Below are 15,203 nucleotides of genomic sequence, written 5' to 3' on the forward strand. Positions count from 1 at the left end.
AACTTGTTAGCAGTTGGGCAAAAGCATATGCACTGCAAGGGAGGCAGATATAACAGGTGCAGAGAGAGTTAGATTTGGGCGGGAGTGTTCAAACTGAAATCTACATTGCAGTGTAAAAATAAAGCAGCCAGTATTTACCCTGCACAGAAACAAAATAACCCATCCACATTTAACTCTCTCTGCACATGTTATATCTGCCACACCTGCAGTGTACGTGGTTTTGCCCAACTGCTAACAAATCTGCTGCTGAGATCAACTCTGAATTACCTCCTTAGTGCTGTATAACCCGTACTCAGTAGAGTTGGATACAGGGAGACTTACCCCGCTTCCAGAACCGACCAGTACGATTGCGAACGCGGAGTGGATCCAGACGCTATTAGTGTACACAGCCACTCCGTGAACCTATAGTGAACACAGACGCCCAAGTGAACACCGACGCACCAGTCACACAGCCGCCTATGCTGCAACTGGGTCCCCTTAGTACACAGCGTCTCAGACGGAAGCAGGAAAACAGTTCATGGTGGGAGACTCGGAGGAAACTGGTCATGAACTAGGGGGAGGGGCAACCAGGTGAGCGTCTGACTCTCCACCTGCTGACATCAACCCTAGGTATCGCAGCCTCATACTACCCCTGGAGCCTATGATCCCTAAGGCCTAGCGCTGGTACATTCTCAGTGGCAGCCGCGTCAGCGACTGTTTGGTAGTCTCCTCCCAAAACCGTGCGGCTGTGTCCGCATTCCCCCTGTAAGCGGAACCGATGCCTTACCTTCTCCCCATGCTCCGGCCACAGCCTAGTAATGTCTGCTGGACCTGCTAGTATATCCGACAGACGCCCGCCGAAACAGCACTGTACTCGTGGGTAAGCGTTATCGCAACCCGGCGGGGAGTTGTTGGAGATACTCTTTCTAAGGTACGTATAAGACGCTGTTTAGAAAGATCACTCGGAAAAAAATAGTAAGGCTATAAAAATAAAATTACAAAAGCTTATGGCTGCCAAAAACCAGCAGCCCTTAGACCATGGTCCTGCTCCTGCCGCACCAAACAAAAAACTGATTTGCCTGTGCCAGGAGGCAGGGATATACAGTGGGGCAAAAAAGTATTTGTACAGCCACCGATTGTGCAAGTTGACCCACTTAAAAAGATGAGGGGTCTGTAATTTCCATCATAGGTACACTTCAACTATGAGAGACAGAATCTGAAAAAAAAGCAAACAAACAAACAAACAAAAAAAACCACAAAGAAACCAGGAAATCACATTGTATGATTTTTTTTAAACAATTTACTTGTATATTCTTGTGGAAAATAAATACAGGTTGAGTATCCCATATCCAAATATTCCGAAATACGGAATATTCCGAAATACGGACTTTTTTGAGTGAGAGTGAGATAGTGAAACCTTTGTTTTTTGATGGCTCAATGTACACAAACTTTGTTTAAAACACAAAGTTATTAAAAATATTGTATTAAATTACCTTCAGGCTGTGTGTATAAGGTGTATATGAAACATAAATGAATTGTGTGAATGTACACACACTTTGTTTAATGCACAAAGTTATAAAAAATATTGGCTAAAATTACCTTCAGGCTGTGTGTATAAGGAGTATATGTAACATAAATGCATCCTGTGCTTAGATTTAGGTCCCATCACCATGATATCTCATTATAGTATGCAATTATTCCAAAATACGGAAAAATCCCATATCCAAAATACCTCTGGTCCCAAGCATTTTGGATAAGGGAGACTCAACCTGTATGTGGACATCTACCAAGCAGCAAGATTTCTGGCTCTCACAGACCTGTTACTACTTCTTTAAGAAGCTCTTCTATCCTCCACTTGTTACCTGTATTAATGGCACCTGTTTGAACTGGTTATCTGTATAAAAGACACCTGTCCACACCCTCAAACAGCCAGACTGCTACCTCTCCATCATGGCCAAGACCAGAGAGCTGTCTAAGAATACCAGGGACAAAATTGTAGAGCTGCACAAGGCTGGGATGAGCTACATCGACAAAAGGCAAACAGCTTGGTGAGAAGAGATCAACTGTTGGCGCAATTATTAAAAAATGCCAGAAATACAAGATCACTGACAATCTCCCTTGACCTGGGGCTCCAAGCAAGATCTCACCTCATGGGGTATCAATGATCTTGAGAGCGGTGAGGAATCAGCCCAGAACTACACGGGGGGACCTGGTCAATGACCTCTAGAGAGCTGGGACCACAGTCACAAAGGTTACCATTAGTAACACGCTATGTCGTCATGGATTGAAATCCTGCAGCTCCCGAAAGGTCCCCCCGCTTAAGCCAGCACATGTCCAGGCCCGTCTAAAGTTTGCCAGTGACCATCTAGATGATCCAGAGGAGGATTAAGAGAATGTAATGTGGTCAGATGAGTGCAAATTGAACTTTTTGGTATAAACTCCACTCGCCGTGTTTGGAGGGAGAAGAATGATGAATGGCATCCCAAGAACACCATACCCACTGTGAAGCATGGGGGTGGAAACACCATGCTTTGGGGCTGCTTTTCTGCAAAGGGGACAGGACAACTGATCCGTATTAAGGAGAGGATGAATGGGGCCATGTATCGGGAGATTTTGGGCAAAAACCTCCTTCCCACAGTAAGAGCACTGAAGATGGAACGTGGCTGGGTCTTCCAACATGACAATGACCCCAAACACCCCGCCCGGGCAACTAAGGAGTGGCTCCGTAAGAAGCATTTCAAGGTCCTGGAGTGGCCTAGCCAGTCTCCAGACCTCAACCCAATAGAAAATCTGTGTAGGGAGTTGAAAGTCTGTGTTGCCCGGCGACAGCCCCAAAACACAACAGATCTAGAGAGGATCTGCATGGAAGAGTGGGCCAAAATACCTGCTACAGTATGTGCAAACCTGGTCAAGAACTACAGGAAACATTTGACCTCTGTAATTGCCAACCAAGGTTATATTACAAAGTATTGAGTTAAACTTTTTGATTGTCCAAATATTTATTTTCCGCAAGAATATACAAATAAATTGTTTAAAAATAATACAATGTGATTTCCTGTTTTTTCTTCTTCAGATTCTGTCTCTCACAGTTGAAGTGTACCTATGATGGAAATTACAGACCTCTCATCTGTTTAAGTGGATCAACTTGCACAATCGGTGGCTGTCCAAATACTTTTTTGCCCCACTGTATGGACGGGCCCGCTGCATGCTGGGAGGCCAGAAAGCTTTGACCATTTGGTGCAGATCCGCTGTCGCTCAACCATATCCCAATGTATCCTGTGGACCCTGCAGGAGAAAACAACATATTTTTAGAAAGATATAGATGTCAGTAATGTTAAATGCCTCATTGTAGTCGCATGTATATTTATGTGCACAGCAAACTACTATCCCACCTGTCTGGACCTCCTCTGGCAGATCTTTTTCCTTCTCAATTTTTTCATCCAGACTCAAGATGCAAAACTGGAAACCCGCCACTGCCAAGTCCTTCCTATGGTGGATGTAAGATTTCAGAAGTCAGAAGGTTTATGTGTAAGAAGAACCAAGTCCTGTGTGAGATAAGGAGGACAGACATGAGCTGTAAGAACAGTAACTGAACAACACACCGTAATGGTAGAAGGATTATTTGATTATGGCGACTTACTGGTTCAATACAGCGTAGATACTAGCCAGCTTGAGTGATACCTCAATAAATTTATTGTCATCCTGAAAACGGAAGGGGGCGGGGTGTAAAAAACATTTTCAGTATTTTGTTTTAAATTGAAAAACTAAATAAAATACAACAAGGTTCCATAATGACTGTAAAGTCCTCCATGCACCTGCAATGAATTTGTCAGAATTTCCCCTCAGAATTCCCCCGATCCTCAACAACATCATAGAAAGGTGAAAGGAGAGAACATGAAAGAGGGAGGGAACAGGGAGAAGTCATCCCTCATGTATACAGCACAGTAAAACATAACACATAAGATAATATAAAGTACATATAAAAATTAGATGGCAATAAAAAGCCAATAAAATAATTTAAAGACTGAGAAAAAGGCAAGAGGAAGTGGCAGATGAGAGAAAATTAACAATCTAACGTTTCCATAACATAGCTATTTTGTCAGGAGCCAATTAAGCTACCAGTATATTTTTGGATTGTGGGAGTAAACCCACGCAAGTGCAGGAGAATATAGAAACTCTACACAAGTTAGGGCCATGGTGGGAATCAAACCCATGACCTCAGTGCTATGAGGCAATAATGCTAACCATTACACCGTGCGTGCTGCCCTCAATACTTCCGTACATGAAGCCTGCATAGATCAGTGAAATCTGTGCCGTTCTTCTGTGTGTAAATGTTTAAAGAAAAAAAAACACAGGAAGAAGAAAAAAAAAAAACATACAACACTATTAAGACAACCCATCTGATCGGGGTGAAGCTGGGAAAGACCGTGGTTTAGACAGTTGGTTACCATCCTTGCATAAAATGTAATGCTCTAGGCGCAAACATTTCTTGGGTAAAAGAACTAAATTAAGTGTCCACTGAAAATACTCTCACTAGAAGCAGAGCATTTTTCTCACAAAATAAATTGTTAGGAGAAATTGCCTGGCCTGGTGTCTTGACACTTTTTACAGAAGCCATATCAGCTCCAACCTCTTCCACCAACCAGGGGGCATCAATAGCAGACTGAACCAGGGGAGCTAATAAGATGTAGTCCAGAATGAAAATAATAGTTATTGTAGACTTACTGTTGATGATAACGCTATTTCTCCTAAATCCACAGGATAACATTGGGATGAGGTAGCGACAGCAGATTGGCACCAAATTATCAAAGCTTTCGGCCTCCAAGCATGCAACAGGCCCGTCCCTATATCCCCACCTCCTGGCTCAGGCAAATCAGTTGTTTTCCCAAAGCTCAAAGCAGGAGAATCATAGAGAGCCCTAATCAGGCGAGAAGAACACACATGCACACCCTTCCATACAAGAAGGAAGAGGTTAGTGAGTGAAAGGATCCTCAAATCAGGTGCGTCAGGGTGGGATCCCTGTGGACTTAAGAGAAATAGCGTTATCAACGGTAAACTATACCATAACGATTATTTCTCCGGCAGGGTCCACAGGTTATCCACAGAATAACATTGAGATGTCCCAAAGCAATTTAGTGGTGGGGACGCTCCTGTCTGGACAGGAGAATCTTTCGCCCGAATTCGGCGTCCTGAGAGGCAAAGGTATCAAAAGGTATAATGTCTAATAAATGTGTTAATGGAAAACCATGTGCCTGCCTTACATATCTTTTCTGCTGAAGCACCACGTTGTGCTGCCCATGATGGACCTACCTTACGAGTAGAGTGAGCAGAGACATTAGCCAGAACAGGGAGATCAGCTTGAGAATATGCTTCTGAAATAGTCATCCGAAGCCACCTTGCCAGCGTCTGCTTATCAGCAGGCCATCCTCTCTTGTGAAATCCATAGAGAACGAAGAGAGTATCTGTTTTCTGATGGCACTGGGATGATCCACGTAGATCCTTAAGGCACGGACTACGTCCAACGATGCATCTCCCACAGAAAGGTCCGGCCCCTGGAAGGCTGGGACTACAAATACTTCGTTAAGGTGGAATTTAGACACCACCTAAAGAAGATACCAAGATTTGGTTCTGAGAACCGTTCTATCTGGATAAAAATAACAACAACAACAACAACAACAACAACAACCAGAAAAGGAGGGCGACATAACAAAGACACTAAATCTGAAACTCTTCTAGCTGAAGCAATAGCCAGTAGAAAGAGAACTTGAGCTGCCAACCATTTAAGATCCACTTGTTTTAGTGGTTCAAATGGGGAAACCTGACGGGCCTTTAGAACTAAACTTAAGTCCTAAGGCACTCTAGGAGAAACAAAAATAAGATTTTAAACCTACCGGTAAATCTTTTTCTCCTAGTCTGTAGAGGATGCTGGGGACTCCGTAAGGACCATGGGGTATAGACGGGCTCCGCAGGAGACATGGGCACTCTAAGACCTTTTAATGGGCGTGAGCTGGCTCCTCCCTCTATGCCCCTCCTCCATACCTCAGTTATAGAACTGTGCCCAGAGGAGACGGACATTTAGAGGAAAAGGATTTTGTTAATTAAGGGTGAGATACATACCAGCTCACACCGCAAACACACCGTATAACATGGTATATAACTAAACCAGTTAACAGCATGAACAACAGAAATCAGCAACAGTCTGATCTCAACCGTACACAACTCTTGTGTAACTACATCAGTAACTATGTACAAGTACTGCAGATTTATTCCGCACTGGGACGGGCGCCCAGCATCCTCTACGGACTAGGAGAAAAAGATTTGCCGGTAGGTTTAAAGTCTTATTTTCTCTTACGTCCTAGAGGATGCTGGGGACTCCGTAAGGACCATGGGGTTTATACCAAAGCTCCAGACCGGGCGGGAGAGTGCAGATGACTCTGCAGCACCGATTGAGCAAACAGGAGGTCCTCATCAGCCAGGGTATCAAACTTATAGAATTTTGCAAAAGTGTTTGAACCCGACCAAGTAGCTGCTCGGCAAAGCTGTAATGCCGAGACACCTCGGGCAGCCGCCCAAGAAGAGCCCACCTTCCTAGTGGAATGGGCCTTCACCGATTTTGGTAACGGCAATCCTGCCGTAGAATGAGCCTGCTGAATCGTGTTACAGATCCAGCGTGCAATAGTCTGCTTGGAAGCAGGAGCGCCAACCTTGTTGGCCGCATATAGGACAAAGAGAGCCTCTGTTTTCCTAATACGAGCCGTTCTGGCTACATAGATTTTTAAAGCCCTGACTACATCAAGGGACTTGGGCTCCTCCAAGACATCCGCAGCCACCGGCACTACAATAGGTTGGTTCATGTGAAACGACGAAACCACCTTAGGTAGAAATTGTGGACGAGTTCTCAATTCCGTTCTATCCACATGGAAAAACAGATAGGGGCTCTTGTGGGACAAGGCCGCCAATTCTGACACCCGCCTTGCAGATGCCAAGGCCAATAACATGACCACTTTCCACGTGAGAAATTTTAACTCAACAGTTTAAAGTGGTTCAAACCAATGTGATTTAAGGAACTGTAACACCACGTTCAGGTCCCACAGGGGGCACAAAAGGAGGTTGGATGTGCAGTACTCCTTTCACAAAAGTCTGTACTTCTGGAAGAGAGGCCAATTCCTTCTGAAAGAATATTGATAAGGCCGAAATCTGCACCTTAATGGAACCAAACTTTAGGCCCATATCCACTCCTGTCTGTAGAAAATGGAGAAAACGACCCAGCTGGAATTCTTCCGTAGGAGAATTCTTGGATTCACACCAAGACACATACTTCCTCCAGATACAGTGATAGTGTTTCGCCGTTACTTCCTTCCAGCTTTAAGTAGAGTAGGGATGACTTCCCCTGGAATACCTTTCCTAGCTAGGATCTGGTGTTCAACCGCCATGCCGTCAAACGTAATCGCGGTAAGTCTTGGTACACACACGGCCCCTGTTGTAACAGGTCCTCTCTGAGAGGAAGCGGCCAAGGATCTTCTGTGATCATTTCCTGAAGATCTGGATACCAGGCCCTTCGAGGCCAATCTGGGACAATGAGTATCGTCTGAACTTTTGTTCTTCTTATGATTCTCAATATTTTTGAGATGAGCGGAAGCGGAGGGAACACATAGACCGCTTGATACACCCACGGTGTTACTAGCGCGTCCACTGCTATTGCCTGAGGGTCCCTTGCCCTGGAACAATATGTCCGAAGCTTCTTGTTGAGGCGTGACGCCATCATGTCTATTTGAGGGAGTCCCCAACAACTTGTCACTTCTGCAAAGACCTCTTCATGAAGTTCCCACTCTCCTGGATGGAGATCGTGTCTGCTGAGGAAGTCTGCTTCCCAGTTGTCCACTCCCCGAATGAATACCGTGGACAGAGCGCTTACATGATTTTCCGCCCAGCGAAGAATGCTGGTGGCCTCCGCCATTGCTGCTCTGCCCCTTGTTCCGCCCTGGCGGTTTACATGCGCCACGGCTGTGATATTGTCTGACTGGATCAGAACGGGTAGGTTGCGAAGGAGATGCTCCGCCTGTCTCAGGCCGTTGTATATAGCCCTTAATTCCAGCACGTTTATGTGCAGACAAGCCTCCTGGCTTGACCATATTCCCTGAAAGTTTTTTCCCTGTGTGACTGCTCCCCAACCTCGGAGGCTCGCGTCCGTGGTCACGACAACTCAATCTTGAATTCCAAACCTGCGACCCTCTAGAAGGTGAGCACCCTGGAGCCACCACAGGAGAGATATCCTGGCGCTGGGGAACAGGCTTATCATCTGATGCAAAAATAGACAGAGAGGTAATGATGGCGCTGGCAGGCCTGTGTGTGTGTGCACCCTGGGATTAGCTGCCACCTGGTGAGGAGGTAGCCGGCCTCCTCAGCAAACGAAGCAATTAGGGAAAATTACCAGGTAGGCGCTTAATACCAATTGGTGGACACAATAATAAAAATTAAACCAATTTATTAAATAAATTATCATCTGATGCATTTGGAGATGGGACCCTGACCACTTGCTCAGTAGGTCTTACTGTAAAGTTCTTGCATGGAACCTGCCAAACGGAATGGCCTCGTAGGCCGCCACCATCTTTCCCAACACTCGAGTGCATTGATGAATCGACACTCTTTTTGGTTTCAGCAGAACCCTGACAATGTTCTGGAGTTCTGGAGTTCCAGAGCTTTTCCACTGGGAGAAAAACCCTCAGCCGTTCCGTGTCCAGAATTATTCCCAAAAACGACAGCCGAGTTGTCGGGACCAACTGCGACTTTGGCAAATTTAGAAGCCAGCCGTGTTGTTGTAGCACCCTCAGAGAGAGAGCCACGCTCTTCAGTAATTGTTCTCTTGATCTCGCTTTTATCAGGAGATTGTCCAAGTATGGGATAATTTTGACACCCTGCTTGCGCAGGAGCACCATCATTTCTGCCATTACCTTGGTGAAAATCCTCAGGGCCGTGGAAAGCCCAAACGGCAACGTCTGAAACTGGTAATGACAATCCTGTACAGCGAATCTCAGGAACGCCTGATGAGGATATATGGGGACATGAAAGTATGCATCCTTTATGTCTAGTGACACCATAAAATCCCCCCCCTTCCAGGCTGGAGATCACTGCCCGGAGAGATTCCATTTTGAATTTGAATCTCTTCAAACATAGATTTAGGGATTTTAGGTTCAGAATCGGTCTGACCAAGCCGTCCGGCTTCGGGACCACAAACAGGGTTGAATAGAACCCCTTTCCCTGTTGCAACTGGGGAACCTGGATAATCACTTGCTGTTGACACCGCTTTTGTATAGCCGCCGAAACTATTGCTCTCTCTGGGAGAGAAGCTGGCAAGGCCGATTTGAAAAATCGGCGTGGAGGCACATCTTCGAACTCCAGTTTGTAGCCTTGGGACACAATTCCTATCACCCAAGGATCCAAGTCCGAATGAACCCAGACCTGGCTGAAGACGTGCCCCCACCGGTGCGGACTCCCGCAGCGGGGCCCCAGCGTCATGCGGTGGATTTGGTAGAGATCGGGTAGGACTTTTGCTCCTGGGAACTAGCCGATGCTGGTTTTCTTTTCCCCCTACCTCTGGCGAGGAAGGATGAACCGCGCCACTTTCTGAATTTATGAGACCGAAGGGACTGCATCTGGTATTGAGGCGTTTTCTTTTGCTGTGGGGGAATGTATGGCAGAAAAGAAGACTTACCCGCGGTAGCTGTGGAAACCAGGTCCGCGAGGCCTTCCACCAAACAGAACTTCACCCTTGTAAGGCAAAGCCTCCATAATTCTCTTGAAGTCTGCAACCCCAGTCCATTGGCGGGTCCACAGTGACCTCCTAGCTGAAATTGCCATGGCATTTGCTCTTGAACCCAAGAGCCCAATATCTCTTGCAGCCTCCCTCATATATAACGCTGCGTCCTTTATGTGACCTAATGTCAACAAAACACGGTCTTTATCGAGGGTGTCCATGTCAGATGACAAGTTATCTGCCCATGCTGCAATTGCGCTCCCCACCCATGCCGACGCTACCGCCAGTCTGAGCATGGCTCCCGTAGTCGCATAAATTGATTTTAAGGTACTTTCCTGCCTGCGATCCGCAGGATATTTTAAGGTCGCCGTGTCCGGGGACGGTAGGGCCACCTTTTTGGACAAGCGCGTCAGGGCCTTGTCTACGGATTCCCACCGTAACCTGTCCTGTGAGGGGAAGGGATACGCCATTATAATTCTCTTGGGAATCTGCAGTTTCTTGTCTGGAGTTTCCCAAGCCTTTTCAAATAAAGCGTTCAGCTCATGTGATGGGGGAAATGTTACCTCAGGTTTCTTCCCCTTAAACATACAGACCCGTGTGTCCGGGACAGACTGGTCCTCTGTGATATGTAATACATCTTTTATTGCATTAATCATGTATTGAATACTCTTTGTCACCCTTGGGTGCAACTTTTCCTCATCATAGTCGACACTGGAGTCAGAATCCGTGTTGGTATCAGTGTCTGCTATCTGGGTAAAGGGACGTTTTTGAGACCCTGAAGGGTCTTGTGACACAGTAAGCGCCATGGAGTGACTCCCTGGTTGGCATTTGGACTCTGCTTTGTCCAATCTCTTATGTAATAAAGCCACATTTGCATTCAAAACATTCCACATGTCAACCCAATTAGCCGTCGGTGGTGCCTCCGGAGACAATACTACCATCTGCTCTGCATCCTCCCTAGAAGAGCCTTCCGATTCAGACATGTCGACACACACGTACTGACACCCCCCACACACTGGGATATATGGATATGGGGACAGACCCACAATAAGGCCCTTTGGAGAGACAGAGAGAAAGTATGCCATCTCACATCCAGCGCCCTGTGGTTCTGAAACAAAGTCCCAGACTAGTAAGCGCTTTTATAATAATACATTTTGCACCAAAATAATGTGCCCCCCCTCGTTTTGCACCCTGTTACTTGTGTTCAGCAGGGGAAGAGTCCGGGAGCAGCTTCTCTGCAGCAAGCTGTGGAAAAAATGGTGCTAGTTAGAGCTGAGGAAACAAGCTCCGCCCCCTCGATGGCGGGCTTCGGTCCCGCTGTTTCTTTATACTGGCGGGGCTTTATATACTGCCTCAGCAGTATCTATACTTGTGCCAGCCTATATATGAGGTAAAAATTGCTGCCCAGGGTGCCCCCCCTGCGCCCTGCACCCTTGCTGTGCCGTTGTGCGTGTGTGGGAGCAATGGTGTGCAGCGTGACCACTGCGCGGTACCTCACGAAGATCTGAAGTCTTCTGCCGCCTTTGAAGTCTTCTTGCATCCTATACTCACGCGGCTCTGGGACGAACAGCGAGGACGACACCTGTGTTCCGACCCTCTGGAGCTAATGGTGTCCAGTAGCCTAAGAAGCAGAGCCTATCAGTAAAGTAGGTCTGCTTCTCTCCCCTCAGTCCCACGAAGCAGGGAGCCTGTTGCCATCAGTGCTCCCTGAAAATAAAAAACCTAACAAAAGTGTTTTCTAGAGAAACTCAGTAGAGCTCTCCTAGTTTGTGACCAGTCTTCTCTGGGCACAGAATCTAACTGAGGTCTGGAGGAGGGGCATAGAGGGTGGAGCCAGCTCACGCCCATTAAAAGGTCTTAGAGTGCCCATGTCTCCTGCGGAGCCCGTCTATACCCCATGGTCCTTACGGAGTCACCAGCATCCTCTAGGACGTAAGAGAAAGGAGGTTGAATGTGCAGCATACTCTGGAAAAAAGTGCACATATCCTGTAGGTTAGCAATTTTCTTTTGGAACCATACAGTCAATGCTGATACTTGCACTCTCAAGTAAGCCACCGTAGACCTTTGTCCTTTCCTGCCTGAAGGAATGCTAAGACTCTGGAAACTCTGAACGACCTAAGGTCAAATTTCCGATCACTGTACCATTGAATATAGGCTTGCTATATTTGGGTGATAAATGCGAGCTAAGGAAGGTTTCCTTGCTCTGAGCATTGTTTGGATTACCTGTTGTGAGAATACTCTTGCTTTCAGGATGGAAGTCTCAAAAGCCAAGCCGTCAATGACAGTCGATCCAGGTGCTTGTGATAGTAGATCGGGACGTTGAGGGAGTAGGACCCTCCATCGACCTCCTCTGCAGATCTACGTACCATTGTCTTCTGGGCCAAGCCAGAGCAATTAGTATCACGGCGCCCTTTCCTTGTTTTACCTTTTGCATTACCCTAGGTAACAGGTCGATTGGTGGAAACACATAGGACAGATGAAAGTCCCATCTCACTGACAGGGCATCCACAAAGATCGCTTTGGGATCCTTTGTTCTTGACCCATATTGTTGTTCTAACGTGATGCCATGAGATTTATCTCCGGTAACACCCTATTTGTCTACCAGAATTTGGAAGACTTCTGGGTGTAAAGCCCATTCGTTTGCATGAATGGCGTGTCGACTGAGAAAATCCGCTTCCCAGTTTAGGACTCCCGGAATGAACACTGCAGACAAGGCTGGATGATGAAGTTCTTCCCACTTTAACGTGTGACTTACCTCCTTCATTGCATTCTGGCTGCGAGTTCCTCTCTGATGGTTGAGGTACGCTACTGCTGTTGCATTGTCTGAGCAGATTTGGACTGGTTTCCCCTGTAGGATGTCCTTTGCCTGAATGAGTGCCATACATATGGCCCGAAGTTCCAATATATTTATTGGCAGGCAACTTTTTTCCTTGGTCCACTGCCCCTGGAAGTAATACCCATCTCCCCAGCCCTGAAGACTGGCACCCATTGTCAGAATTTCCCAATCTGATATCCAAAAGGGTCTCCCTTTGTCCAGATGGTATGTCTGTAGCCACCAGGCTAATGACCTCCTTACTTCCAGAGGAAGGACCAGAGTCTGGTTTTCGTCAGACAATAAAAACGCATTCCATTTGGAAAGGATCAGACGTTGCTGAGGCCTCGAATGGAACACAGCATACTCCATGTCGAATGTCAACACCATCAACCCCATCACACACATTGCGGCATGAATGGATACCCTTTGACTGTGTAGCAGCGCCTGAATCCTTGACTGAACTATGGATATTTTGTTCAGAGGTAGAATTACTTTCTGAAGACTTGAATCCAGCACAGCCCCCAAATGAGTCATCCGTTGTGACGGAACCAGGGACGACTTTGCCCAATTTATGAGCCAACCGTGTCTCTGTAAACAAGCTATTGTCTGTTGCAGATGACACTGAAGCAATTCCTGAGACTGTGCCAGGATTAATAAGTCGTCAAGGTATGGAGAAATCCTTATCCCCTGCTGACGGAGATAAGATGCCATTACCGCCATCATTTTGGTGAATACTCTGGGAGCTGTGGCCAGTCGAAATGACAGGGCCTGAAACTGAAAATTATGCTGGAGGATAGCAAACCCGATATAGCACTGATGGGACAGTGCTATAGCAACATGTAGGAAAGCATCCTGGATATCCAGGGATACCATAAAATGCTCCGGCTCCATGGCCAAAATAATGGAATGTAAAGTCTCCATATGAAACCGAGGCACCCAAATGTACTTGTTCAGAACTTTGAGATTGAGTATGGGACGGAACGACCCATTTGGCTTCTAGACTAGAAACAGGTTGGAATAAAAACCTTGTCCTCGTTGCGCAGGAGGAACTGGAATTATCACTCCTGACTGAAACAACTTCTGAACTGCCTCTTGCAAAGCCCTGGCCTTCGTTTCCACTGAAGACGGGCTGGTACAAAAAAAACCTTTGAGGAGGGTGTGAGATACCGCTTCTTGCACCCAGGCATCTGTGGTAGATTTCGGCCAGATCTGTGCAAACTGAAGAAGTTGGCCTCCCACCCTGGGGTCCCCCAGGTGGAGGCCTGCACCATCAGGCTGATGGCTTATCTTCTAATTTGGAAGTCGGTCCTCTAATAACCCAATGCTTTTTAGTCTTACCAGACTTGTCAGATTGAGACTGTTGTTTACCATAACCATTTCCTTTTCCTTGAGTCTGAAAGGGCCAAAAAACTGGAAATCTAGGCTTGGATTTGTGTGTGGAAGGAAACTTCACTTTCTTGGAATCTGCTTCTGACTCCAAAATACTGTTTAATTCTTTACTAAAAAGAATATCTCCAGTAAAAGGCAAAGACTCCAGAACCTTCTTGGATTCTGAATCAGCTTTCCATGTATGCAGCCAAACCACTCTACGAGCTGCTACTGCTGAGGCTGATGCCTGAAAGGCAATTGTACATATATCCAAAGCCGCTTCTTCCATAAAAATAGCTGCCTGTTTGATATGTGCAATATGGGATTTTTGCTCTCTAGATGCCATTGAAAGATCCTCCTCCAATGCATCTGCCCAGGCTGCCACTGCTTTTGCCATCCTGGCTGAAGCCATGACTGGTCTTATGATTGCCCCAGACAAAGTGAAAATGGTTTATAGTAAACCATCTATTTTCCTTTCTGTGACATCATTTAATGATGTTGAAGGCAGAGGTAATGTAGATTTTCGCACCAATCGATTGACATGCATATCTACCTTGTGAGCCACCTCCCTTTTTAAACTGTCCCCAGCCGGAAAAGGTTAACGGGAATTCTATTTCTTTGGAATCCTAATCTTCTTACTGGGCGTAACCCAGGCCCTCTTGCACAATTTCCGTCAGCCGATCTGACCCAGGAAACTCAGTCCTAACTGTTTTGGGACGTTTTAACACAGGTGCCTTAGATTTTAACAGAGGCTCTCTTGCCTCCTCTAAGGAGAGAATGGCTTTCATAGCACCAATTAGCTTAGGAATGTCCACTGAGCTGAGGCCTTCATCCTCGTCTCTATATGCAGACCCGGAGTGCGATGAGTCCTCATCCTCCGACGAGTCCTCAACTGAAACATGTGTAGACTCTGAAGATTTTGTTTCATGTCTGTGTGATTTAATTACGGCCTTTCAGCTTGCTGTTGTTGAGAGGCTGCCAATTCCTGTGCTGGATGTAATAAACCCCAGGTGGAATGTTGCATGTAAGGGTTAATAGGGTAACCTATCCCTGGTATAGGAGCTGGCATTATCCACTCAGTTATACTGGATAATGTCTGTGCAAAAGTAGCCCATGGGGATTCTACTTGAACCTGTGCCTGCCTCGGATTATTTAAGAAGCTTTGGTGAAAGCTAAAACAATTTGCACATAATCCATTTTGAACCACATCATGAGCAATTAACCCAGCTTTACAACACAAACATGAAATGAGTGTTGGTGTTGCTGTGGAGAGTGTTCCTCCTCACC

The 15,203-nt window shown here is 46.3% G+C and overlaps 1 protein-coding gene across 3 annotated transcripts in view; it reads right to left on the minus strand.

Moving 5' to 3' along the window:
• The window catches only part of TTC19 (tetratricopeptide repeat domain 19), a 104,582-nt gene that overhangs the window by 19,440 nt on the left and 69,939 nt on the right, over positions 1 to 15,203 (minus strand). For 2 of the 3 annotated variants that reach the window (XM_063955862.1, XM_063955865.1), the window contains 2 exons: positions 3,620 to 3,681; positions 3,372 to 3,466 (listed from right to left, as the gene is read on the minus strand). In XM_063955862.1, coding sequence (XP_063811932.1) covers positions 3,372 to 3,466; positions 3,620 to 3,681 — 157 coding nt within the window. The remainder of the gene's footprint in view (positions 1 to 3,371; positions 3,467 to 3,619; positions 3,682 to 15,203) is intronic. The other variant, XM_063955863.1, reaches the window with a different exon arrangement.

Source organism: Pseudophryne corroboree, chromosome 2, assembly GCF_028390025.1.
Source record: "Pseudophryne corroboree isolate aPseCor3 chromosome 2, aPseCor3.hap2, whole genome shotgun sequence".
NCBI classification, from domain to species: domain Eukaryota; kingdom Metazoa; phylum Chordata; class Amphibia; order Anura; family Myobatrachidae; genus Pseudophryne; species Pseudophryne corroboree.